General features: G+C 38.2%; 1 protein-coding gene across 3 annotated transcripts in view; it reads left to right on the forward strand.

The window, feature by feature from the left end:
- Positions 1 to 23,943, forward strand: part of DOP1B (DOP1 leucine zipper like protein B) — a 57,912-nt gene that overhangs the window by 1,936 nt on the left and 32,033 nt on the right. The window contains exons 2-13 of one of the 3 annotated variants that reach the window (XM_068913505.1): positions 1,070 to 1,244; positions 10,712 to 10,893; positions 10,996 to 11,166; positions 13,463 to 13,652; positions 14,610 to 14,708; positions 15,449 to 15,572; positions 16,315 to 16,415; positions 18,865 to 18,979; positions 21,559 to 21,679; positions 22,174 to 22,293; positions 22,879 to 22,984; positions 23,507 to 23,698. In XM_068913505.1, coding sequence (XP_068769606.1) covers positions 1,107 to 1,244; positions 10,712 to 10,893; positions 10,996 to 11,166; positions 13,463 to 13,652; positions 14,610 to 14,708; positions 15,449 to 15,572; positions 16,315 to 16,415; positions 18,865 to 18,979; positions 21,559 to 21,679; positions 22,174 to 22,293; positions 22,879 to 22,984; positions 23,507 to 23,698 — 1,659 coding nt within the window. In that variant the 5' untranslated portion in view covers positions 1,070 to 1,106. Of the gene's footprint in view, positions 1 to 1,069; positions 1,245 to 10,711; positions 10,894 to 10,995; positions 11,167 to 13,462; positions 13,653 to 14,609; positions 14,709 to 15,448; positions 15,573 to 16,314; positions 16,416 to 18,864; positions 18,980 to 21,558; positions 21,680 to 22,173; positions 22,294 to 22,878; positions 22,985 to 23,506; positions 23,699 to 23,943 lie in introns of those variants that run through there. The other 2 variants (XM_009667575.2, XM_068913518.1) reach the window with 2 other exon arrangements.

Consider the following 23,943-nt stretch of genomic DNA (forward strand, 5'->3'; position numbering starts at 1 on the left):
AAAATCTTATCTTGATATATAATTATTGTTGCTTATTAACATTAATGAAGGATATGCAATTATTCAGTTGGTGATTTTTTAGTAGCTATGAGAGATGAACTCATTTTAAAAATGCTTCTTCATATGAGTATATAGAAGAGTGATTAGATTTATTTTTGTGTCCCAACAGTAGGAAACAACATGCAAAACCAGATCTATTTTGGAAACATTATAAAGTGTTAATGTTATAGTATTGAACTGTGTTTCTGTCTCAGTGATGCAGCACAGGTTGACATAAACTTGGAGTTCATAAACCTATGCATCTGTCTAGAAGAATATTTTGATATTAGCTCAGGGGACAATTAGTGTCATAGCTAGCATAGGAGCGCAGGCATGATTTCCAGTTCTTAAAACACAACCAGGCCTGTTTCCTGTTGCTCTAAAACAGTTTAAATGTTTGATGTTCTTTTTTTATTCAAATGCATTGCAGACTATGAGAAAGTCAGGTCTGTGAAACTTGGGTTTTCTTATGTAAAAAGTACTAATACTTTTGGCGAAATAAGGGAAGAAAACAATTCAAGCATCTGCTTGACAAGTAGAGATGCAGACTTCTGAGAGCTCCATCTGCTGTGGGCTGAGAGGCTCTTTAACTGGATTTCTCAGAAAAGTTGTGCTTTGAAATGAAATGCTTCAAATTTTACTTTTTTACGGACAATTTTTCTTCTGTACGGTGTTTTGAAAGGTTATGGAAAGTATTTACTTCTCCCTAATCCTTGCCGACCTTTGGCTGTTGACAATGAGACCTTAATAGTTTCCTCTCCCCTGTTACTGTGTGAGAGATCCGCACGCATGGAAGAAAAAGCCTGTTTCATAAATAGGAGAATGTGACTACCAAACCACAAAAAACAGGCAGTGTGGAATTGGAGTCATGCCTGTAAAACTATTTTTAACTCCGTTCTGAAATTTGATCAAATGACCTGTTTACTGTGATCCTTTAGTATTTCTTCACATATATTGCAATCTTTCAATAGTTTAGGTATGTCAGAAATTAAATATGCATTATCTCTTCATAATTGTGTGCGTGTCTTAGTTTACCAGGAAATTTCACTTTGCTATGAGAACCTAAGATGGATCCAGAAGAGCAGGAGTTGTCTGGTGATTACAGATATAGAAATTATTCTTCAGCAATTGAGAAAGCTTTGAGAAACTTCGAATCATCAAGTGAATGGGCAGATCTTATATCTTCCCTTGGCAAACTCAATAAGGTACTGTATCACAGAAATATGTTTGCATTTGTTTTATTTTTGTATTCCTATTAACTTTTCTGTAAATTACAGTACTTGGCAAAGTTGAAAAATCACCCGTGTAGTGCAGAAGAGAAAAATACCAGCTAGCAAAGGGAGAGTAACGAAGTAGCTAAAACAGTACCTTTTATGTGAATGTGAGAAATTCTGTTAAAACCAACAGAGCTTTTCTTCACGTGATGTTTGTTTCCTTTACACAGCTTTAGTCTGACTTTTATTTTCTTCAAGGAACAAAAACTTCAGGTTGCTAGTTAAACTCAGTCTAAAGCAGCTAAGTAAGTCTTTATAAAAAAGAAGTCACAAGTTTTGATATGGTATCTGAGCCAAAATTTGTATTAAAAGCTTACATTTACCTGACCATACCCTTGTATTTGAGGAAATAAGTGATTTGCTGCTGATGTTGTGTTTTGTATTCCAGGGCAGCTGTTGACCATATGAAATACAGCTGTTTACACCTACATTATAAATGTATGCATTATGGTTCCATCAGCCAGGGCTGCAACAGGTGTTTTCCTATATGTCTGTCTTTCTAGGAAGTGTGTCCCCTCCTCTTACCGAAGAAACAAGGCATACATTGTTCATCTCCCATTAGTCTCTTTTAATTAAAAGCTCTTCCTGAGCATATGTACAGCAAGAGTAGTCACAATCATCCAGAAAATAGGGATGGGAGGAGATATTTTCTTATGACTCCTATATGAGTTATCTGTTGTTACCGGATAGACATCTTGCATGCATTTGCTGTGGTTGCTAAACTTTAATTTTTCAGAATTTTCCATGGAAAGGAGAATGCAAACTGGAAGTTTTTTTTGTAAAGACAGCCATGTTTTGCCCTCTTCACAGGAGAGAAGCTGGATATTGCTGTGGCAATAGGAGTTATAAGTTTCTGCAATCACTGTTTCTCCCTGATCCCTACTGATAGGCACATATTGAGGGCCATAAGGATAATTTGAGGCCTTCAGAATGCTTCTTTAATTATTTTTCTTTTTCCATGTGAGAGAGACAATACTCACCTATGGCAAGTAGGCTTTTATTTTGTTAATTTTTTTAATCCTGGCTTAGATGTATGCACTGATTAATGTCTATCTGAAACTGTTATTCAGATATGGAACTGCCAGAATATATAGCAGCGTAGTAGAAACAAAGCAAAAAAGCTTTTTGGCTGTTACATCAGTCCATCTGCTGTGGTATTTCATGGGCTTAATCTTCTTAGAAGTGTAAGACTTGGTAGAGCAAATCATCCCCTGTGTTCATCTGCTTCTGTCTGTTAGGGTGATGCCATATAATTCAGAGGAGTATTCCACAAAAAGGAAGACTGTGAAATAAGTTGGCAATAGCTAGGCTCTTGACTCCTCTGATTAACTGGTCCCTTACACCTAAAACATAAATGTTGTTGCTGAGTTCTGTTTGTTTGCAATATTTTGCTAACGTGAGCCTAATTTCTGCTACAGTCAGTTTTTGTAGTCTGAGGATAGTTTAAAGAACAGGGAGATAAATGGGTAGGAAGGAGGAGATCAGCAGTGTCTCAGTGATAAAATATGTTGTTCAGAATGTGTTTTTAACACTGCATGCAACTGTATTCAGAAACCTGGGTGTCAGTAACTGGTGTGTAATGATGCCTATTACTAAACAAATATGAAAATGCTGTGGAAGGGGAAGAGAGAAGAGGAGGAGTAAACCAAGGAGTTTGGGTTGGACTTTCTAGGTTTCTGGAGTAGCACGGAAGAAACCTAGAAGATATCTCTTAAGCATATGCCTCTTCAGGATTTATGTTCTATTCTCTTTAATTGTGGGTATTCTTGCTTATATACTTGTATTTTCTCAGACGTTTGCTCTTACAGGCAGGCTTCACTGATACCCTGCGATATTGAGTCTTACAAGTTAACACACAGATATAAACCTGTTTCCATATAAATTTACTTGATTTACCCTTTCAGTACAGGGACTGGAAGAAACAGTATGGGCTCTTCCAGCTTACAGATTAGGGGAAAAAGAATAAAGAGAGCTGATCCAGATCCCAGCTTCAGGTTCTTGGCTGCTGTGAGGCAACACAACCTTTTAGCCTTGGCTGATACAAGTGGTTCTAGATCTCTTGCAGCTGTTATTCCTGGGGAAAAGAGACATAGCTCTGCTATGTCTTTCTATTACTACTAAGCCACCAAGGTTAAACTGAAGGCTCTGTTTTCCCAATTCCTCTGTTGCTTGCATAGTTCTAAAAGCCACAGTGAAACAGAGTGAACGTTTGTTTCATTGTGGCTTTTAGAACCACAGAAGCAACAGAGAAACTGTTTGATTTTAATCTGAATGATTAGACAAACCGGTCAGTTTATAAAAGGTTGTTTTGTCACTTAAGGGGGTCTTTTCTAACTTTAGATGTCTTCAGCGTGGGCGGCTTCACCTTCAGTCCCTTCTAGGCAGAAAAAGAGACATGAGTTTCTGTGCGACTCACTTCATCCTAGAGCAGACATTTAAAGTAGATTAGAATCCTATCCTGAAATTGCATATTTTCCTCACTGACTTTATAGGGAGCCTGAAGTGAGACAATAGAGTTTCACCTGCGTTTCCAGCTGAGATAGACTTCTAAGGTTTGATGAGATGACTCTCCTCTGTAGTGTCCTGAATGGACTTGTACGAGCCAAGTGTAAGCATGAGTGAAGGATGGAGGAATACTGCTTTTTTGAACAGAAGCTAAAGTCAACAGAAGTTGCTAACTTATACTACGCTGTGCTAGTGTGCATGTGTTATGTGTTATGTATGCATCATCACGGTGAAGGGGAAACGGTAGAAACCAATGTTTATAAATGGTTTTACGTGAGAGAAGATATAAATGGACATATGTGAACAGGTAGCCTTAAAGAGAAGATAAAAATGGATGTTAATGTCTAAAGAGGGGTTTCAGCTTTGCTGTGGAACTTACTCATATTCCAGTTGTGCATCTCTTTCTCTCCTTGGCTTCTGTTGAGTCCTAGCTCTAGTCAGTGTCAACCATTCATTTGGTAGCTGCAGCCTGCCTAGGCTGCTCCATGCTTCAGGAAATAGGATTATTCACTTCTCAATATTGTCCAGATACAGCTGTAAACTGTTTCTGTCTCCTCCCCCCCCCCCAAACTTGCATTTATTGACTGTTTGGAAAATACTATGTTGTGCCTAAGGCTTTCAGATATTCAGTATAGATTGCTGCATCCGAAATTCAGTAATTCTTTTCAGTTAGTCTGTGTGCCCAGATATGATTGTGCTATTGCAGGTTTTGCTGGCTTATTTTAATGTTGGAATAGGTTACAACTCTGCAGAGTCACTTTTGATAGAAGAAATTGCTGATTTTTTTCCCCTACTTTTTAAACTTAGAAATAGATGGTGGTTCAGTTTATATGGGCTTGTCAGAGAAATAGAGGCTTTTAACGTAACTTACACATCCAAAAGCTTCTAGTTCTTTTATTCAGAGTACGAATTCAAAGTATGTAAAATGCATATAAAAGCATTCATGTAGGGAGGACTTCAGAATATTTTGCAAGCCTCTTAGTTGCCTGAGTTTATGAAAATCCAATTGCGTGGTTTGTCCGAGTGCTTTTAATCCATATTATAGGCATATATTTTTCTAGGCAGGCAAACAATAGATAAGTTCCACTGTTTGCCAGAGGAAGAGCTGAGCAATAGTAAATATCGGATTCCACGGCTTGCTCTTGTAAGGAATCTACCAGGGGAGGTGTTCAAAACAGTCTCTAAAACTTACTGATTTACATAAGAGCACAAAATCTTGCTGAGTTTTGGAGACTGAGTTTTTAAATTACCCTGTTTGCATGGTTAATCCATATATCCAAAAGACTGCATCTGTTTGACAAGCATAATGGACAGAATTTTGTCATGTATGTTAACAGAAATATCTGGCAACTGTTAAAAATAGTTTATGTAGATATCATAGGCATGGAGCTTCCATGCAGGCTTCAGTAGTGACTCTCAGTTACCTTGAGGTCTGCTGGCAAAGTAGACCAATGCTTCTTTTCCAAACCAGATGTTTGCTTATAATTACTGTTTGTTGTGAAAATAAAATATTATGAGCTTTGAAAATTAGTTACTATGGAAGGATTTTTTTTCCTGCTTATAGCATGGTTGACTGTTGATCAATAGTGATGGCAACGTTTACCCTAAAAGAGCACACTTAAATTGCTTTTAGTCCTTGGATTTAACACAGGTTGTGTAAAGGGACACTTCTCAGTCCTTGCAATACTAATTTTTAGTCTTTAGTCTGCAATTTCAAGGCATTTTTCTTAGTTGACTTTCAGTAGAAAGTAAGAATGGTACATTTTTTTGTTTCTGTAGGCTTTTCTTCCATCAAAAGCTTAAAGTTTAACATAACAGCAACAAAACACTTGACCTATTTGGAGAAAGAAACCCCCCAAAAATGTTGCGGTTACACAGCTATCTTTTATTTCAATAGTAACACTTAATATTACAACGTGTCTGCTCTTGAGGGGAGAGAAGAGGAGGATTCTTCCTAAAATATGGATTTTATGAGCATAGCTATTAATGACACCAGTTATTTCATATGAGAGCTACTGACTGCCATGTCTTTGTGAAGGTTGTTTGCTGAGTTACAAACGCAAGCACCGCTTGCCTTCTGTTGCAGACAAGTCTCATATCTTTGAGAAGGGAGGCTTTGCCTTCTCATTGCTTTATGGAACATCACCACACCCAATGCATAAATGCAGTGTGCAAAACTGGAGATATGTTATAATGATAAAGCCAGGAGTGGGTTTGTTTCTATACTAACTCATATTTTAGTAGTTTCTTTAATATAACTCCAGTTATATTATAGTTATAATACCAGTTATAACTAAGTTCTAGTTTAGTTTTCTCACCACCGTCTTTGAACTTCATACTGCTGGTTTTATGGAAGCTGGAGCTTTATTTAAAATTTTTTGATTTAAGACTTTTTCCTCAGTAAAAAAAACAAATCGTAGGCTGTCCTTCTCCCCTCTCCCCACCAAAACCACTGTTATCTAAAACAAGAATTACAGTAATTCTTAATTGAAAGTACTTTCATAAATTGATGGACAAACTGCATTTTTTTCCTGGATTTCTGATTACATAATACTTGATTTACCCTTTTCTTTTCTTTTTTTTTTAATCTTTGCAAATTGGTCAAACTGATCTCTGGTGCTATCAGGCAGCATAGATTTTTCGTAAAGTTAAATTCAGCACCTGTTCAGAATATTGTTTTCAAGCATGCAAGAAGAACTATGCCTTGCCTATACAGTATTCTTCTATTATGTATAAAAGAATGCTTATTTTACAGGTAGTGCCTTGTGTTTGAGAAGCAAAACAATGTATTCATTAAATACTTTTTTTTAAAAAAGGAAGCTGATCACTAAATATAAGTATCTAAATTTGCACGTAAGTGTGTTTAACTTTGGTCACTAAATGTAGGAGGTTCTACTAGTTCTCAGGATTAAGTAAGTCTAGGCTGTTTGTAGACATATGGCTGTAGCGGGAAAGCATGCGTTTTCTTTGTGTGTTGCCCTACCAAAAAAGAAAGAGAAGAGCTAGGTGAGAAGGGTTTCTGGTCAGAGCAAGCTGAGAAAAATGACCTTCTCATTAGCTAGGTGTGATTTTCAAACCTTTTACGTTCAGTAGCCATCCTTCTCTTAAAGTTTAACTTGTTAAAGTTCACTTGTTGATGAAGAGAGAGAGAATTTCTTAGGAAAGTCAGCAATGAATAAAGCCTAATAGGTTTTAAAAAAAAAAAAAAAATTAGATATCTCCCTGACTAACAAGGAGACTCTTTCTGGTGAAACTTAATTTAAATGTTTAGGTAAAAATACTATTTGTCTTCAGCTTGTTTGAGGTGTTTTCATTTGGATTTTTGTGTATATAGCTTTTATGTATGCAATCCCTGTTGTTGCTTGGATTTACCTTTAGTATTTTGCTACAGTTAATCATACTATTTGTACTTAGTCTTTTGAGAAATCTATGCAAACACTGAGACTATAAACCACTAGCTGTGGAAATACAAGTATTCCTATGTGTATGAGTGCTTGTTTGTTTGTTTGTTTTGAGCCACCATTGCTATAGACGGGCTTCCTGTTCTACCCTTTATAACTCATGCTGAAAGAAACTTTGAGCAAGCTTGTACATTGGAGAATGTTTAGCATGTATAATGTATTCTGTAGTCAGCAATAAAGAAGAAACACTTACAAAAATTGAGAACTGGATATGCATGCAGATACAAGCCATTATTTTGCGTTTCTCTCTCTCTTTTTTTTTTTCTGTTCTGACATAATGATTAAAGTCTTCATTTTAAAAGCCAGTAATACTTCTTGGCACTCTAGGATTGTTGATCTTTCATTAATCTGTAAGAACTAAACCCTGTGGTGAAATATTAAGCATAGAACACTTACTGGCAGTTTAGACTTCTCAAGCCAACTCTTACTAGCTGTTCCTGTAGCATTTAACATTTCTACTGTAATAACTGTTCCTATGGAAAGCAACTGGAGAGGAGGAGAAAGAGGAGATTGTGGGTGGGCTTTCAGCCCATGTGTAACTGAAAACAGAATCAAATTAAGCTCCTCCAAATCAAAAGAACAGGTGAACAACAGAGATTCCTAAACCTGTGAGGAGAAGTGTCTGTTTGCTGCCGTTAGCACTGGATTCTGAGTGGGGAAGCAATTGTTTGGGATGAGGTCTTCATCTTCGTACAGCACCAAAGATACTGGGCTTGCTATTGCAACGTCTAACAGCCTGTAACACTTGAAATTACAATGGCATTTTGGCAATCCTAAATGTCACAGACGGAACTGGTTGTGTTTTGAGTTGTAGGAGCTCAAAATGCGTAAAAATCAAGCTTTTAAGTATTTCTGTGTGCTCACAGAAGTTGATTAACGTTTTGAAGTATGTATATATTAATATGTCACTCTTATTTTAATAAACTGTTCTCGATCTGTGACCTGATTAATATTTTTCACTTTCAAATTTTTTAAAATTAAATCTGAGCCCTGCAGTTCTGGGAAAGCTGTTAAGTATCTGAACCTTTCAGTGAAGTGCAAGTCAGATCACCTGTTTGATGGAATGGCTGTCGGTGCAGCCATGTTAGTCTAATATTTTGCAGCGTGGTTTAAAATCTTTTGCATCCATTGGAAGATCAGAGAAAGCTGTTAACCAGGAGTCAGCTCCTGAGAAGAGTTATAGCTTCTGTCCATCTCAGCTTTTCCTCAACCCAAATCAGAAAAATATGTGATAGGTGCTTTTGGAAAGGTAGTTTCTTCTCAGAATCCTTCTGATGGATGGGCTGGAACAGCTGCAGCTATCCTTATTTTCTATATGAGGATCATGATAAATCTCTTCAAATCTTACTTACTGTACAGAGATGTCTCCTGATTCTTCAGGAGAAGCAGTGTAGTACATGAAAACGTCGCCTTATTCTAGGTTAGTCTTACCCCTGAAATTTGGACATATGCAGGTTTCAGTATTACCCAGGAAAAATACTTAACATGGAATTATCCCTGAATATCTACTATTCAACTCTGGAAGTGGCTAGGGTATTTTTTTCCTATTCTGACTAGATGTTTTGCGTATCTGTCCTTTATATTTGGGAAGGGAGAGTTGTTATTTCACTTCCTAAGGATGCAAAGTAAATCTCCACTAGCAAATAAGTCAAGTGAGACACTTCATATGAGATTACGTTATTTCTGTAATAGATCAGATAGTTCTTTGTGTAATAAACAGTGAATGTTTTTGTTTTCCAGCCAGTTAATATTTAAAGTTTAACTGATATAATATTAAGATAATATTTGCTTGATCTTAAGATTGAGGAAAAAATATTTACAGCTGGCATGTATTTGTATATATACCAAGGGTGTGGATAAATAGATACCAACCAACATAAACAGAAAGTTTCAAAGTCCAGCTTTCAAGCAGGCTTCAAAGTATTACAGATTTTGTAAATCTCTCAAATATGAAGGTAACTCCATAAATATAACCTGCTTTATTTTCATATGTGGAAGGCTGTGTTCTTGGATTCAATTTTTTTTTAACACCTTTTAAAATACAGATCTCATGCTTGTAGTGGGGGTGGGGGAAGGAAAGGAAATTAATTGGCGCTAAATGGCATCTCTAATTCTGTAGTATTTCAGAATGATGTAACGTTTCTATTCACTGTTATGGACTTGCAGCCTTTTCTTGAGTGAAGTTTGTTTGCTAAAATCTCTTTACTAAAAGCTGGTTACTGAGCTTAAACGGAGCAGCGAATAGGAGAAGCACGCAGTGGTAGCCTCACGGATTCTAGCTTCTCATGCCCTCAGACTGAAAAGTCTTAAATGACAAGTTGCGCACAACTTTGAATTGTGATATTCTTATCTCTTACTGTTGACAAGAGTATTCAGGATTCGGCATTCAACTGAGTGCTATGATCACTGCTGAGGCTGTTTTATCTTTTTTTTTTTTTTTTTTTTTATTGGAATTGAGCAGGGATGGGTTTAGTTAACTTTTTCACTGCTATTCCATATTGTGCCCCTGTGAAGGCATAAGAGTTTCTTGATTTTACAGGTGATTGGGAGCTTAAACCTTTTATTCAGGCATAACAGAAGAAAGTTCCAGTTTAGAAGCATTGTGCGGAATAAAAACACGATTTAACCTTTGGGAGAGGCAAGAATTTGCCTAATCCTGAAAACATCCCAAATGTCAATCTAATGTGAAACACTCGTTTGCATTAGCAGACTGGTCAAAGGATGAAGTGGCATTTACTTGCAACCTCCTTCTTTAATTGTCTATTTCTGAATTGAAGAGAAATATTTAATTGTCCTGCTGAACTGCATGTTTAGTTCAAAGGAAAAGGCTGTACGATTTGTTTTTCCAGGGAGTTGGCCTACCTGCAATACTTAATTAGTTCCTGTCCTAAATAGCTTTTACTTAAACATCAGTATAGTGGCCATAGTTAATAAAGCTTATTGAACGTAGCCACACAGAGTTACAAATAACTCCTGAGATATCATTGTTCCATCTAATTGTGTCCGCTTTGGAGGAGAGCGTTATTTGTTTATTTCGGCTATATGCAGAATGAAAGTTTACAGGGAAAGTTAGTGTTTAAATTTTTTCTTTACTTCCAGTCCTTAAAAGCAAAGATGCTTTTCTTGTCCTTTGTTGGCCCCCCTTACTGGGGGGATAAAGATATCCTGTACTTGTCCTATGGACAAGTCTTTTACTTTCCTCAGAGGCTGGAATTGTCAAAACTTGACCTTTCTAAGTTGTTCATGAATGATTTGCTGTGAAAACTCAACTGCAGATCTCTGCTCTGTTAATGAAACAAAATCCATTTATGAGAGAAAATTCTTGAATGCATTATTTAGTTCTTGGTTTGCTGGTAGGAAACCTTTGAAAGGCAGGCATATTTTACATCATTTCCTATGTTACAGCTGTTCAGTCTAACTTTTTTTCCATAGGCTCTTCAGAGTAACCTGAAGTATTCTCTATTGCCAAGACGTCTGATTATCAGTAAAAGATTATCTCAGTGCTTGCATCCAGCGCTGCCTAGTGGAGTACATTTAAAGGCACTAGAAACCTATGAAATAATCTTTAAAATTATTGGGACAAAATGGCTTGCCAAGGACTTATTCTTGTACAGGTAAACTTCTCTTTAAAAGCTTATTGACTTTCACAATGTATTTTAATCAGCTAAATGATTTCTTTTTCTTGTCTTTTTTTTATTTAAAAAAAAAAAAAAAAGCTCTGGTTTGTTTCCTCTTCTGGCAAATGCAGCAATGTCAGTGAGGCCTGTTCTCCTTGGTCTATATGAGAAATACTTTCTTCCTCTCCAAAAATCTCTCCTTCCTGGTCTTCAAGCCTTTGTAATTGGACTGCTGCCTGGATTGGAAGAAGGATCAGAAATTTATGACAGGTGAGAACTAATGTTGATTTAAAAGCAATATACAGTGTATCTTTATTTTTACTCTTCTAAGGAATACTCAAGAAATTTCTGTTGGCTATCTGTTTAAAGAGAGGGATTCATAAAGAGCTTCTAAGGGTGGAAGGATGATGAATCTCTGAAAGATGCAAGGAATAATGTTAAAGTAGAAAAATCCCTTTCCCCTTCTATCCTCATCTCCAAAGGAGGAGAGGGGAGAAGAGGAAAAAGAGTTTAAAAATAAATGTGTTGAGATAAAGGAGTGAAAAAATATGTTTAGCAGGTCCTCTAAACTCCTAAATAACTACCTTTTACTCCCCAAACCACTGCTCTGTTGACAAACTATTTAAATATTGTAATACAAAAGAGAACAGCTGAATTCTATCATCTTTCCAGTCATTCTGTGCTAGATGATTACCCTCAGGTTCTGGAAGCTCTGACAAAAGGCAGCCCTTCCAACATCTTTGTGGAAAAAATATCTCTCTTTCAAGTGTGCGTGGCAGTAATGAAAATGGCGTTCAGTATGATATAGTCATGATCAGGAAGTATGCTGGGAAGAGCAGCTCAGTACCCAGTTATGTAATGATTTTTACTTCATTAACCAGAACTGTTTTGTAAGATCTTATAAAACTAAACCACTGTAGGTTTGACCAAGATATTTCTTTGCTTAAACAGTTGCTGAACATTGCATTTATAATGCACTAACTTCTCTGTTTTCAGTCTGGATATGTTGGCTCTTCTCTGCACTTATTGGATCTTGTGTGTACTCTTTAAAAAAAAAAAAAAGACGCTAAGCAACATACATCACTGTAAATAAATAAAATAGTTTTACATATAATGCCTTTTTTTTTTTTAAGGCATTAAATTTAAGACTTGTATCAATTGCTGGAGTGGCTAAGAATAGATTGTAGGGGTTCTCAAGTTGATAAATTGCTTTCAGTTGCTGATTCCAAGACACTGGATCTATGAACAAGCATGTACCTCTTAAAAGTCTGCTGTAGAAAGATGAGTTTCAGTATGTACTTTTTGTCAGGCAGACTTTTTAAAGTGATGATGTGTAGTTTCTTCTTTTTACTGTAGCACCACTTGTTGGTTTTGTGTTGTTTTTTTTTTCCCCCCTTGGATCTAAAAGGCTTCAGATAGATAGGAAATACTGGCTAAATTTGAAGTAATGATTTAATGGTAACTGCAGATTATGGCCAACCAAATTCCTCTGCCTGTTTCTGGTTTTGTAACTTTGCTGTTCTTGATGACACCCGTTTTCTTCTTCCCCTTTAACAAACAGGATCACTGACAGGAGCTGACAATATATAAATTTTTCATGATGAAATACTAAAGTCATTTTAATGTTGTTTTGTGAAACACACATAAAATGAGAAAGTGTCTCCTTGCTTTCTTCATTCCAATGATTTTGATTCAACAAAGGTGGACAAAAATGTCAGAAAATGTTTTAGATTGTTTTTTCACTCTGCTCCATAGCAGACTCTCCTTTGAGAGTTTTCAGAATCTCTGACATTATGGGCTAGCCTTAATGCATCTCTGTTGTCCCTAGAAATGGCAGAAGTACTAGTTCAGATCATGCTCCAGCCTAGACATTGTTTCCTTCTAATGCTTAAACGCGTGTACACACACAAAACTGGGGCAGAAAAAAAGACTTGATGGCTACTTCACAAAGAGATAGGAAAAGAACATCAGTCGTGTTTTCCTTCCCCCCCCCCTCCACCCCTCTATACTGGACTTCCCCCCTCTCCTCCTACTTCTCTGTTCCTCATGTGAGGTTTCAGTTCCTATACATACTAAAATACCAGAGTATTGACAGAGTTGCCAAAGCAGAGAGCGTGCCCCGTGATTGCCTGTAATTTCAGTGTACCAGTTCTATGTGCAAGAACTCTGACAAAGTGTCATTTTTATCCCATGTTTTTGTTTACTCAGTGACTTAAAAATTGAACCCATTGATTTGTAAGTACGAATATGCAGAGTAACTTCCAATTCCCAGATTGATAAATCGGCTTTCAAAGTCTACAGTCAGCTTAGATTATTTGCATTTCAGGAACACGCTGTCTCTGAACTTTGTTTTAGTGAGTGCATCGTGACAGAGAATTGGGAGGTTTTTTGTACAGTCAAATGCCGGCCATCTTCATGCGAAAAGGGCAACACTGCTAATTCAAAGAGGAGGAAATTAACTAATTCTGTGACCTGCCATACTAATTCTGTCTTTAACTGCCTTTTTATGATAGAAAGTGAATTTTTGTTAATTCAAATTTGTCATGTTAAATATATTTCCATACAGAACAGATGCTTTGCTTGTGAAGCTCTCCTTATTAATGGGCAAAGAAGTGTTCTATGGAGCACTCTGGGGCAGTGTTCTGGTCAGCCCGTCCATCAGGCTGCCTGCTTCTCTCTTTGTTGTCAGTCATATCAACAGAGAGCTGTCTGGAAAACAACAGAAGTACATGCTCGGCACTGATTATAAGCTCACAGTAAGTTTGTTATGCTCCTAGGGGGATAGCCTTACCCAGCATAATGCCAGCAAGTTGTGCCTTCTCTCTGTTAAATTACAATGACATGCTCTTACACTTTGGAGTGAGAGTAAGAGAGGCAGTGAAATGTCCGCAATTCAGAACAACTTAGTATGGTTACTTCATGGGAGAATTTTACCTGAAGTATAGCAGCAAATCTCCCATACAGATTTTGATCAGCTTGCAGAATGTCAGTCTTCTGAAGTGTCTGCAGTTTTTAGTAATTGGTACGGTACAGAGCCTTAAAGGACTGGCTCTGTTGTAAATTAGAAAATAAACTTGACATCTCCTTCACCTATTCTGTTCTTACATTTAAGGATGAATGCCATTTTTTTTCATGATACATTAGATACCGTTTTAATGTGTATTTCTTGATATGTTTTTTTCCACTACAGGCACCTTCTGACATTATTTCAAAACAATATTTTGCTATTTTGCTATTCAATATGTTTTGCTATGATTTTAGCATACTTTTTTAATCCCAGAAAAGAATTCTGAAACTTAGTATTTCTTCCCCCCCCTTCCCAGTAAAATGGAAAACTTCAGTAGGTAGTAATTTATGTTTTAACTCCAGTGATGGAGTAACTGTAAAGCTGGTACAAATATTTAATATCTGTATGTTGTGAGACTTCACATTCTATCTGATAGCTAGTGATATCACATTGTGACGTTCTGTATTGTTAAAAAACCAAGTATTTTGCAAGTATTAAAAATATTTTTAACAACTTCTTAAAAATTATTTTTTAAAAGAGGGGAGGTAAATGTGTTAGTGGTTATATTCTTTTCTTATCAAAAAAGATATTATACATGTGTAATCAAGTTTGCTTTCCCTCCTGCTCCTTGTGGTTATTTACAATGATTGTAGTTCATATGCTAACATTAAGTAAAACACCCTTGTGCTTTCTTCTCCTTTTACAGATAAAGTCTTTGTGTGTATCAGTATTGGATTCGAATGTCCTTGTGCAAAGAAACACTCTAGAAGTGATTCTGTTCTTCTTCCCATTTTATACAGCCTTGGTAAGAGGACTATTTTAGTATTGTCACAAGCGCACTTTGTGTGGAAAGCTGTCCTTTGTGAGCCCTGTCGAGCTCCCACTTCTATTATTGCCAAATGTCAGAATCTTGTACCTTCAAAACCAGTAAATGGGTTTGGTGTTTTCTTGTTCCCCATCAGTTTTGGTAGCAGCATAGACCTTTTCTGAAACTCTTAACAGCTAACGTGGTTACATCTTCAGAATATATCCTCAGAATGTTTGAAGTGCAGCTGTGCTTTGACAGTGCATGTTTTCTGATATCTGGAATGTGCTTGAAGTATTCAAGCCTGCCAAACAGCACATGGAAAAAGTATAGAGCTCCTTTTTAAGTAGGATGTCTGCACTAAGCTACAGTATTTTCATAAAAGTCTAGGAAAACAAATGCTGCTTGAAAGATTAGCTCTTCCCCATTGTTTCCTAACTTATCTTGTAGTATAACTGTATTTTGAAGATACCAACTAATTTTTAAGTTTTCAGGTATAATATATTGAAATCTTTAATATTTTTAGCTTAATTATGGCTCTCTACTACGAATGAGAAAATAATCACATAACTGTCTCAGATTCCCTTTCTTGAGATTTTAGCATACAAAAGTTTGTTGTTGATGGTTTCCTGCCTTTTTCTCCTTCAAAACACTAATAATCCAGTTTAAAAGAGCTTGTCATCAATTTGACTTGTCTCACTGCTTGTAAACAGCTGAGTTATCTTTGCTCTTCGTCCTAGGACCGCAATGAAAGCGCTATCCTATTGCACAGAACTGATTTAGTCTATATTCTCTCATCAGCTACGCAGACACTGTTGAGGAGAGACATGTCACTCAATAGAAGATTATATGCGTGGTTGCTAGGTACTGTACAATTTGCAGTGACATTCAGTGTACTAAATATCTTAGAAAAAATCAGTGTTTAGAAATGCGATATGCTTTTTCAACAGTTGGTAAATGATGATAAAATAGAAAGTGTTGTTTAGTTGCTATTTATGAAGTATGGGTTTAATAACACTGCACATTCATTTGGCAAACAGGTCTTCTCTTCAGAGGTTAAATTCTTTCCACTGTCCTGAGTCACAGGGTATCTGATGAATTATTTCTGGTCCCCACTGTGGTCCATGCTGAAGTGGTTCACTGAATGGAGTGGGTAGCTATTTTAACCTCACTCTTCAAGAAGTAGTAGTCTATAGGGACTATAGAGTAGTCTGTAGTGATAGGGAGCTATAGCTTCTCCTTATCTGCCTCCCTTTAACAGTGTCAGAGGAGGTGATAAGCGACATGGTAAGTTGCAGCCGTGTATTTTTTATGCAGGCTACCTTTGCTCATCCTCTGCCTGGGTCCGAGCTTAGTTTCAATTTATGTTCAGTATAGTACATCTGGATGTCTCAAACTGTTCTATACGGGCTCTCCCTGGACAGTAAGTGAATTAGTTTCAAGCAGAGTGTTAGAACAAAATATTTTAAGTCTACACAGGTTAAAATTCCAAAGATTAAAAGTGACCATATACAATGTGACTTCAATATTTGTGTAAGTGATGTTGTATTGTGCTCTGTAAATGTAGTGTTTCTCTGTATTTGTGATGCCTTTATTTAATTTACAGGCTCTGATATTAAAGGGGATAATTTTGCTCCAGACTCTACAACTTCTGAAGACCGTGCTATTTATTTTTTTGGAAAATACTCCAAAGATCTTTTAGTTGAGGTCAGTATTCATTTTACATAGATGTATTTATACTTATACTTAAATATACTTTAGTCCAGCAAAGTGGGCAGGAGACCTGCATGGATGAGCAAGGAACTCCTGGCGAAACTCCAACAGAAGAAGGAAGTCAACAGAAGGTGGCAAAGGGGACAGGCCACTTGGGAGGAATACAGGGACGTTGTCAGAGTGTGCAGGGATGCGACGAGGAAGGCTAAGGCCCATTCGGAATTGAATCTGGCAAGGGATGTCAAGGACAACAAGAAGGGCTTCTTCAAATACATCAAGAGTGAAAGGAAGACTAGGGAAAATGTGGGCCCGCTGCTGAATGGGGGGGGTGCCCTGCTAACGAAGGATACAGAGAAGGCAGAGTTACTGAATGCCTTCTTTGCTTCAGTCTTTGCTGTTAAGGCCAGTCCTGAGGAATTCCAGACCCTGGGGACAAGAGAGGAAAGCTGGAGAAAGGAAGACTCTCCCTTGGTCGAGGAGGATCGAGTTAGAGATCATTTGTCCAAACTTGACAGCCACAAATCCCTGGGCCCCGATGGGATGCATCCACAAGTGCTGAGGGAGCTGGCGGATGTTATCGCTAGGCCACTCTCCATCATCTTTGAAAGGTCCTGGAGATCAGGAGAGGTGCCTGAGGACTGGAAGAAAGCCAGTGTCACCCCGGTCTTCCAAAAGGGCAAGAAGGAGGAGCCAGGAAACTGCAGGCCTGTCAGCCTCCCCTCCATCCTGGGAAAGGTGATGGAACAGCTCCTCCTGGAGGTCCTCACTAAGCATCTGGGGGACAAGCAGGTGATCAGGAGTAGTCAGCATGGATTCACCAAAGGGAAATCATGCTTGACCAATCCGATAGCCTTCTCTGATGGAATGACTGGCTGGGTAGAGGAGGGCAGAGCAGTGCATGTTGTCTCCCTGGACTTCAGCAAGGCTTTGGACACTGTCTCCCATCACTTCCTCATAGGCAAGCTCAGGGAGTGTGGGCTAGATGAGTGGACGGTGAGGTGGATTGAGAACTGGCTGGATGGCAGAGCTCCGAGGGTTGTGGTCAGTGGTGCGGAGTCTAGTTGGAGGCCTGTAGCTAGCGGTGTCCCCCAGGGGTCAGTCCTGGGTCCAGTCTTGTTCAGTGTATTCATCAGTGACCTGGAGGAAGGCACAGAGGGCACCCTCCGCAAGTTTGCTGATGATACTAAACTGGGGGGAGAGGCTGACACACCAGAAGGCTGTGCTGCCATTGAGAGGGACCTGGAGAGCTGGGCAGAGAGGAACCTCCTGAAGTTCAACAAAGGCAAGTGCAGGGTCCTGCCCCTGGGGAGGAATAACCTGATGCAGCAGGACAGGCTGGGGGTTGACCTGCTGGAAAGCAGCTCTGCCGAGAAGGCCCTGGGAGTCCTGGTGGACAACAAGGTAAGCATGAGGCAGCAGTGTGCCCTTGTGGCCAAGAAGGCCAAGGGTCTCCCGGGTTGCATTAGGCAGAGTGTAGCCAGCAGGTGGAGGGAGGTGATCCTGCCTCTCTCCTCAGCCCTGGGGAGGCCTCACCTGGAGTACTGTGTCCAATTCTGGGCTCCCCAGGACAAGAGAGACATGGCACTACTGGAGAGAGTCCAGCGGAGGGCTACAAAGATGATGAGGGGACTGGAGCACCTCTCGTATGAGGAAAGGCTGAGAGAGCTGGGCCTGTTCAGCCTGGAGAAGAGAAGGCTGAGAGGTGATCTCATCAGTGCGTACAAGTGTCTGAAGGGGGAGTGTCAAGAGGATGAGGCCAGCCTCTTCTCCGTGGTGCCCAGTGACAGGACAAGAGGCAATAGGCACAAACTGAATCACAGGAAGTTCCACCTAAACCTGAGAAAAAACTTCTTCCCTGTGAGGGTGACAGAGCACTGGCACAGGTTGCCCAGAGAGGTCGTGGAGTCTCCTTTGCTGGAGATATTCAAAACCCGTCTGGACAGGGTCCTGGGCAACATGTTCTAGGTGACCCAGCTGGAGCAGGGGGGTTGGACTAGATGATCTCCAGAGGTCCCTTCCAACCTCAACCATTCTGTGATTCTGTAAACTTTAGAGCAAACTATGTCTAATTGTTCACTGTACGCTGTGCTTGGTTTGTCCTTCAGAGCTTTCTCTCCCTAAAGACAGATTCCTTGCTCAATGCTGACTCAGTGCTGCATCTGTCCCGTTGTTATATGTACTTTCAATATAAATGGAATCTAATGATGCCAAAGAGTAGCATTGCTGAGGGACTGCATGAATTATTTAAAAATGCTTTTCTGAGGAAGATCTACTCTTGAGTGTATCTTGAGAGAGGTCATTGATTTGTCTACCAAGTTTGGATAGTTGAAGTTTCATTGTAGCTGGTACTAAACAAAAGAAGCAAGCTCAGGAACACTTCAGCTGTTAATAAAATGGCAATATGTCTTCTTCATATAACATTTTGATGTTTTCTTTTTATTAGAGCTTAATTGAAATATTACATCAGAAATTCTCAGAGTCTGATATGGACGAACGGCATCAAGCTTATTTGAAACCTTTCCGCATCCTAATCAGTCTCCTTGACAAACCTGAAATAGGTAATGTTATCTGTCACTTCTGTTGTGACTATTAAAGACTGTTATAATGATGACTTGATATTCGTTACCTTTGGAAGTAGGGTTCAGACAACACCATGCAGAGTTCTTCCTAATTCTCAATGTGTGTTGTATATTACTGTGCAAGGGGACTGTTTTCCTTCCTGTCTCTCCAGAAGGAGTGACAGCAGTTCAGAGCAGTGTCCAGCCTGAGTTGTGCAAATGAGTTGGCTTTGTAGCTAGCACCCTGCAGATTAGCTCTGGCTTTTCTGCAGAGCACTGACCTGTGTAGCATGAATGTATCCCAGTGCAGATGACACTTTTGTGCCCAGAACTGCACTCCAGCAGTCCAGTTAGAACCACTTCTTCTCTAGCCTCAGTATTCTGCTCAATTCATTCCATGAAGCCTGATCTCTAATATCCTGTCAGGTTTTTTTTTTTTTTTTCTTTTTCCCTCTTGCCTTGAAAGCAGGATTCTATCCAGAAAACTACCAGTGCTTTCCTGGTTTTGTTTCCAGCTCTTGGCTGTGCCTGCAGGCCTTCCTGTACACTTGCATCAGACTCTTACGACCATGTTGCTTTTCCAGACGCTGTAGTCACACAGGCAGGTTATGGTGTAATTGCTGCCAAAATGGGCAGAGCCATTTACCTGCAGTTGCTGCAGCAGGAAATAACCTGTTATGAGTGTGAGGAGGTAGGAGCGCTTCTGTCAGTGGTGCTGCAGGCCTGCAGTGATCTATAGCTATGGAAGCTATAGTCTGAGTCACTATGCCTGAGCCGTGAAGAATATTCCCCTCTTTCCCTGGCTGTCACATGTCTGTCCTGTTGTGTACATGAAGTCCCCAGCCCCACAGGGGTGAGGTCCTGCCAGCCGTTTTTTTAACGGGCGAGTACTCCTTTCTATGGTTGTTTTAAAAACAACAACAGAAAAAAAGGCCAAAGCGACTTGACAAATTTGAGGGATTTAAGTAGTATTCTATGAGACCGTTATACAGATAGGGTTTTTTTTTAATTGTTTTATATGATTCTGACAGATACAAGAAGCATGTTAACTGGTAGTTGTTAGAAGCTAATACAGTCTGACTGACTACCCCAAGGCTTAGCTCAAATAAGTATCCTGCGAGGGGCAGAATTTACCATTCACTACGCCAGTAGTCTATAGCATGAATAAAACTCCTGTAACTGATACTAAATGCTCTAGTGGTAGTTGGTTTAACAGGCTTCCAAGTCTGGCAAGACTATTTTCTTTCATGAATCAGGAAAGTCCTTCTTCGCCTGTTGAAAAATTATGAAAGGACTGCCAGGAAGAAGGAGGATTCAGTATTATTTACCTAACGAATGAATGCTACCTTGGCAGAAGCAATCAAAGCGGTTGTTAAGTCTGTTTCTAAGACAGTAGTACTAATGCCTCCTTCAGCTGCTAGATCTAGCGTGAAAGGACACACATAATAGCAAGACTGTAGAGACCAGAAGTCAACTTAAAAAGCACTGCTACTTTTTTAAAAACATCTAAAAAGAGTCACAATTAAAGCCTCATATAAAGCACTTTTGTTTCCTGACAAAAATGCTGGAGGAACAGTTGACGAACGTCGTTAGATTAATCAAATAATTTATAACCTAATTTACAAAGTAGATGGCAGATACTATCCTTTCTTTTATTTTGCTAAGAAGCAGTGTTAGTCTGAACTCCAAATAAGGAATATTTTGCAGAATTACATCGTAAGGCTTTATTCCTTCTTTTCCATCCAGCACAAAAAATGCAAATTCTTTAGCCCTAAGCCAATATGACTTTTGCTTCTTTTTAAAATGGATTTAGCAAAAGGACTTTTTTTTTTTTTCCTAAAAGGTAGAATCTTTGACCTTTACTGCTACTTTTAGTTGCTTAATTTCTATTTTTAGAAGCAGAATGCTTCATACACTTTTTTTTTTTTATGGTTCCGTGTTTGGGGTATTGTACACGCTTACTGTTTACCTTCCTTATACACAATTGCAGATAAAGATCAAAAAAGTGCCAACCCTTCAAAATTAACTCTGTGTTAATATGTATTTATAATATTTTTAGTCACCCAAACTTCCTTAATTACTGACTTTTCCAGCTTCTGCATCTCAAAAAATTTAATCAGGCTAGTATGTTAAATGCATATTGGGAAATCTTAAACTTGTTTTCTTCCTGGATCCAGACATGGTGATTATTTTTGGCATGTCAATTGCAGGTTTACCATGTGATTATGCCCATTTACAAGTGGCTGAGGTGACTAAAAACAATGAAGGTCTTATTGTAGTGTCTTAAATGTAATGTAGAATCAATGCTATTGCTTCCCAAATAATGCCTTAAAGTTAAAAAATGAACCATTACAAACTTTACAATTTTAAAGTTTTATCTAACTAAATATTTAATGTTTATTTAACTAGGATGTTTCTAAAAATTTGGCATTTAAAAAAATGTAAACGTTCTTTCCATACTTGAGTATTCATGGGATTTTATTTTAGTTATTTCTAATTTAAGTCTATAAAACTTGTCACTGAACAGCCTCGCAATCACTTTGGTGTAATTACTGGAATTTATTTTCCTTCGATTGTAGGGCCACAGGTTGTTGGAGATTTGTTCCTTGAAGTGATTAGAGCCTTTTATTCATACTGCAAAGAGGCACTCGGTTCTGATCTCAAACTTAGCTACAATCAAAGTGGCAACATCCTTTCAAGGTATAACCACAAGTTTGCAGCTGCTAACTGAAACTGTATCATTTTTAATAAAGCATAACTTAATAAAATCTAACCAGTTTAAGGGAAGTTAAGCTTTTAGCAAGCTTAGCTTCTTTCTGTATAGAAGTCTGTTTCCTATGACTTTCCTGGCGTTTTTCCCCGCACACGCTTGATTTCTGTCTTTGGCAGAGAAGAGAATGAAGTATGCGGTATATCATTGACTTTGACAAATCCAGTCATACTGGCCAAGAACCAGTTTGGTAGCAAAACTCTTAGTTTTCTGATTTTCAAAGTTGAAGTTTATGTTTCCTTTGCCATGGAGAAAGATGCTCAAAATTTAGTAATTCTAGAATGGTTTAGTCCTTGAATTAAAACAATTCTATCTTTTATCCTGTAGAGAGAGGGTAAAAAAGTTTTTTAGAATTGGAGAGAGAATAGTGTAATATACATACTTTTGGAATCTTCACTGACTTTTTTTTTTCCTCTTCTCACAGTGCAATTAAAGAGAATAAAAATGCTTCAGAAATTGTGAAAACAGTGAATTTGTTGATCACGTCCTTGAGCACAGATTTTCTGTGGGATTACATGACCAGATGTTTTGAAGATTGTTTCAGGTGACTATGTAACCAAATGACAGTGCACAAAAAATGTGTTGCTTAAGAACTATCTGTGTAAGATAATAGAGAAATTTTTCTGAGGGATTTAAATACAAGTGCAACCATGATACATGTTAGATATGTATGTTGCATCCTAAAATAATTCAAGAACGCAAACAGGTAAACAATTGCATGAGAACTAGCAAACTGAGAAAAAATTACTTTCAAAATAGTAGTTGAAGGGGAGGAGGGTTTGGGAGAAGAAGTGGAAAAGGAAGGTATTTTTGTCTTCCTTGGAAAAATAAATATTTTTGAGGAAAAGTAAAGAGATATCTCTCTATCTCTTTTTAAGAGAGAGGATTATACTTCTGAGTAGCAAGATTGTCTATATAAATTCAGTTGGAAAATTGCAGTCCCACATGCAAGCTGTAATTTAGGTGGTTTTGACAGAATGTTTTATCCCACTCTATTAGGAACCATTTTACTTTACTTCAGAGGTCTTAGCTATTGAGTGTTTTGTGCTGGTTTGGCTGAAGTTGTTTTATTGTAACAATAATTTTGACAGGAAAAAAGCTTGCAAAATAATTTTTCTCTCGATGCCAGAAACAAATCCACAAAGATGAGATATCCTCTTGAAAACGTTAGCACTCCTCCTACAGTTTCAGAGCTCTGCACGCTGTTGGTGTTTCTGCTTGACGTGATTCCTTTGGTAAGGCAACCTGAAGGTAGCTGCTTCGAAGTTATTAGATACTTAAGAACAAGTAATTCGTATTGTGACTACCTAAAATGGAAACAGGCAAATTGTCATCAATACACATGTGCATGGTATGTTCTACAGACTTCATGTGCTCACTTGTATATGACTATCCTTGCAGTTGCCTAGCAAAATAAAAATTGCTTGCCTTTTTAAAATATGGTGGTTCTGTAAAGGAACCTTAGGTTTGTCTCCTTAGGTAAAAAAATTTATGAGGTAGAGGGGTGGGTTGTCTCTTAGTAGCTGGCTGACTATCATAAGATTTTTTTTTAGAGCATGGTTCAGCTCATCTACATGATGGTCAGCGTTCATCATGTAGAATGAAGAAAGAAGGAATAATGTTGAGGCAAGTTTGTACAACTTAACCATTGATGAAGTGATTTTATCACTCATTAATCAATGTCGCTAGGCAGCTGAATAGTAATTAAATTTCTGATGAGCTACTTAAGTACTTTAAACAATGCTTATTTATTTTAGGAACTCTACTCTGAAGTGCAAACTCAGTATCTTCCACAGATGCTCAGTTATATGGTGCAGTCTCTCCTGGAAAACATGGAAATGCTAGGTTTACCAGAACTCACCCATGCCTTAAAGACTTGCTTTAAGGTGCTGAGCAAAGTGCAAATGCCGCCTTCCTATTTGGACATTGAGACAGGCAGTGGAAATGGGGTAGGTGTTTCTCGTCTACTTACAGATGTTTAAAATTTAGTGGCATATTTTATTTCAAAATGCTAAGCCTCCTGTTCTAACTTACACCTAGATGATAAATGCAACAATAAATGGTTTCTCAAAACCTTTTTTTTTTTGTGGCGCCTTCCAGAGCTCTCTTCTGCCTTGTAAATCTTACTGTATATACAATTCTGTACTCCTTCACTGTCACAACAATTCAAATAAGTTAGCCTTGTCCAAAACTG

This window comes from Struthio camelus, chromosome 1, assembly GCF_040807025.1.
Source record: "Struthio camelus isolate bStrCam1 chromosome 1, bStrCam1.hap1, whole genome shotgun sequence".
NCBI lineage: Eukaryota > Metazoa > Chordata > Aves > Struthioniformes > Struthionidae > Struthio > Struthio camelus.